We start from the raw sequence: 793 nt of genomic DNA on the forward strand, positions 1-793 counted from the left end.
ACTCGTGCTACGAGCAGTCAAGGCCCTGCTCAACGAGATGCGACTCAAGGTCGAAGAGTGGCACCTGGTCCTGCCCTTAGTTCAATGCGTGCTTAATCACCAGCCAGCAAATCGGCTGGGCGGGGTTGCGCCTGTGACATTGGCCTACCAGACAAGACGCCAATGTCCGGGTTCGTACACCCAACAACCAAGGAAGTTCACGCTATTGATTTCCTTGACGACGTCGGACGCGAATACGTTGAAGCGCTCGCAGCAGCGTTGCACGATCTGCACGTGACGTAACAACACAATGCGAGAAGCTGTGCCAACAGGCGCGTGGGCGTCACGACAAGAAAAACAAGGTCAAGTTCACGAATTTTACCGTCGGCGATTACGTACTAGTCGGATCAGTCGTTCAGCGCTCGAGCAAGTTGGCCCTGCAGTGACGCGGGCCGAATCAAGTCGTCCGCATGGTGATCGACCATGTAATGGAGACGCAGCAGCTGGTACCGCCGTTCGGAGTCTCGACGCACCACTCGTGCCGGCTCAAGATGTACCAAGATTCAAGTCTTGAGGTCACGGAAGACCACATCAATCACATCGCGCACGGCGATGGCGGATTCCACGTGGAACGTCTCGAAAAGGTACGACTCGCTGATGGTGAATACCAAGTCCAAGTCAAGTGGATGCGACTTGGTGGCGAAGAAGTGTCGTGGGAGCACGCGAGGAACCTCCTCGACGACATCCCGGTCGTCTTCACCAAGTCGAACAAGTCCCACAAGTCAGCCAAGCACATGGCCCGCGATGATATGAA

At 55.7% G+C, this 793-nt stretch overlaps 1 protein-coding gene across 1 annotated transcript; it reads left to right on the top strand.

Annotated features, from left to right (window-relative positions):
- Positions 1–449: 449 nt before the first annotated feature.
- On the top strand, positions 450–758 carry H310_10925 (hypothetical protein; the record flags this gene model as incomplete). The annotated part of the gene is made up of 1 exon (XM_008877416.1): positions 450–758. A coding segment is annotated over one exon (309 nt), but the record flags the coding sequence as incomplete, so codon positions are not given.
- Positions 759–793: the final 35 nt, after the last annotated feature.

The sequence above is a fragment of the Aphanomyces invadans genome (assembly GCF_000520115.1).
Source record: "Aphanomyces invadans strain NJM9701 unplaced genomic scaffold supercont1.28, whole genome shotgun sequence".
NCBI lineage: Eukaryota > Oomycota > Saprolegniomycetes > Saprolegniales > Verrucalvaceae > Aphanomyces > Aphanomyces invadans.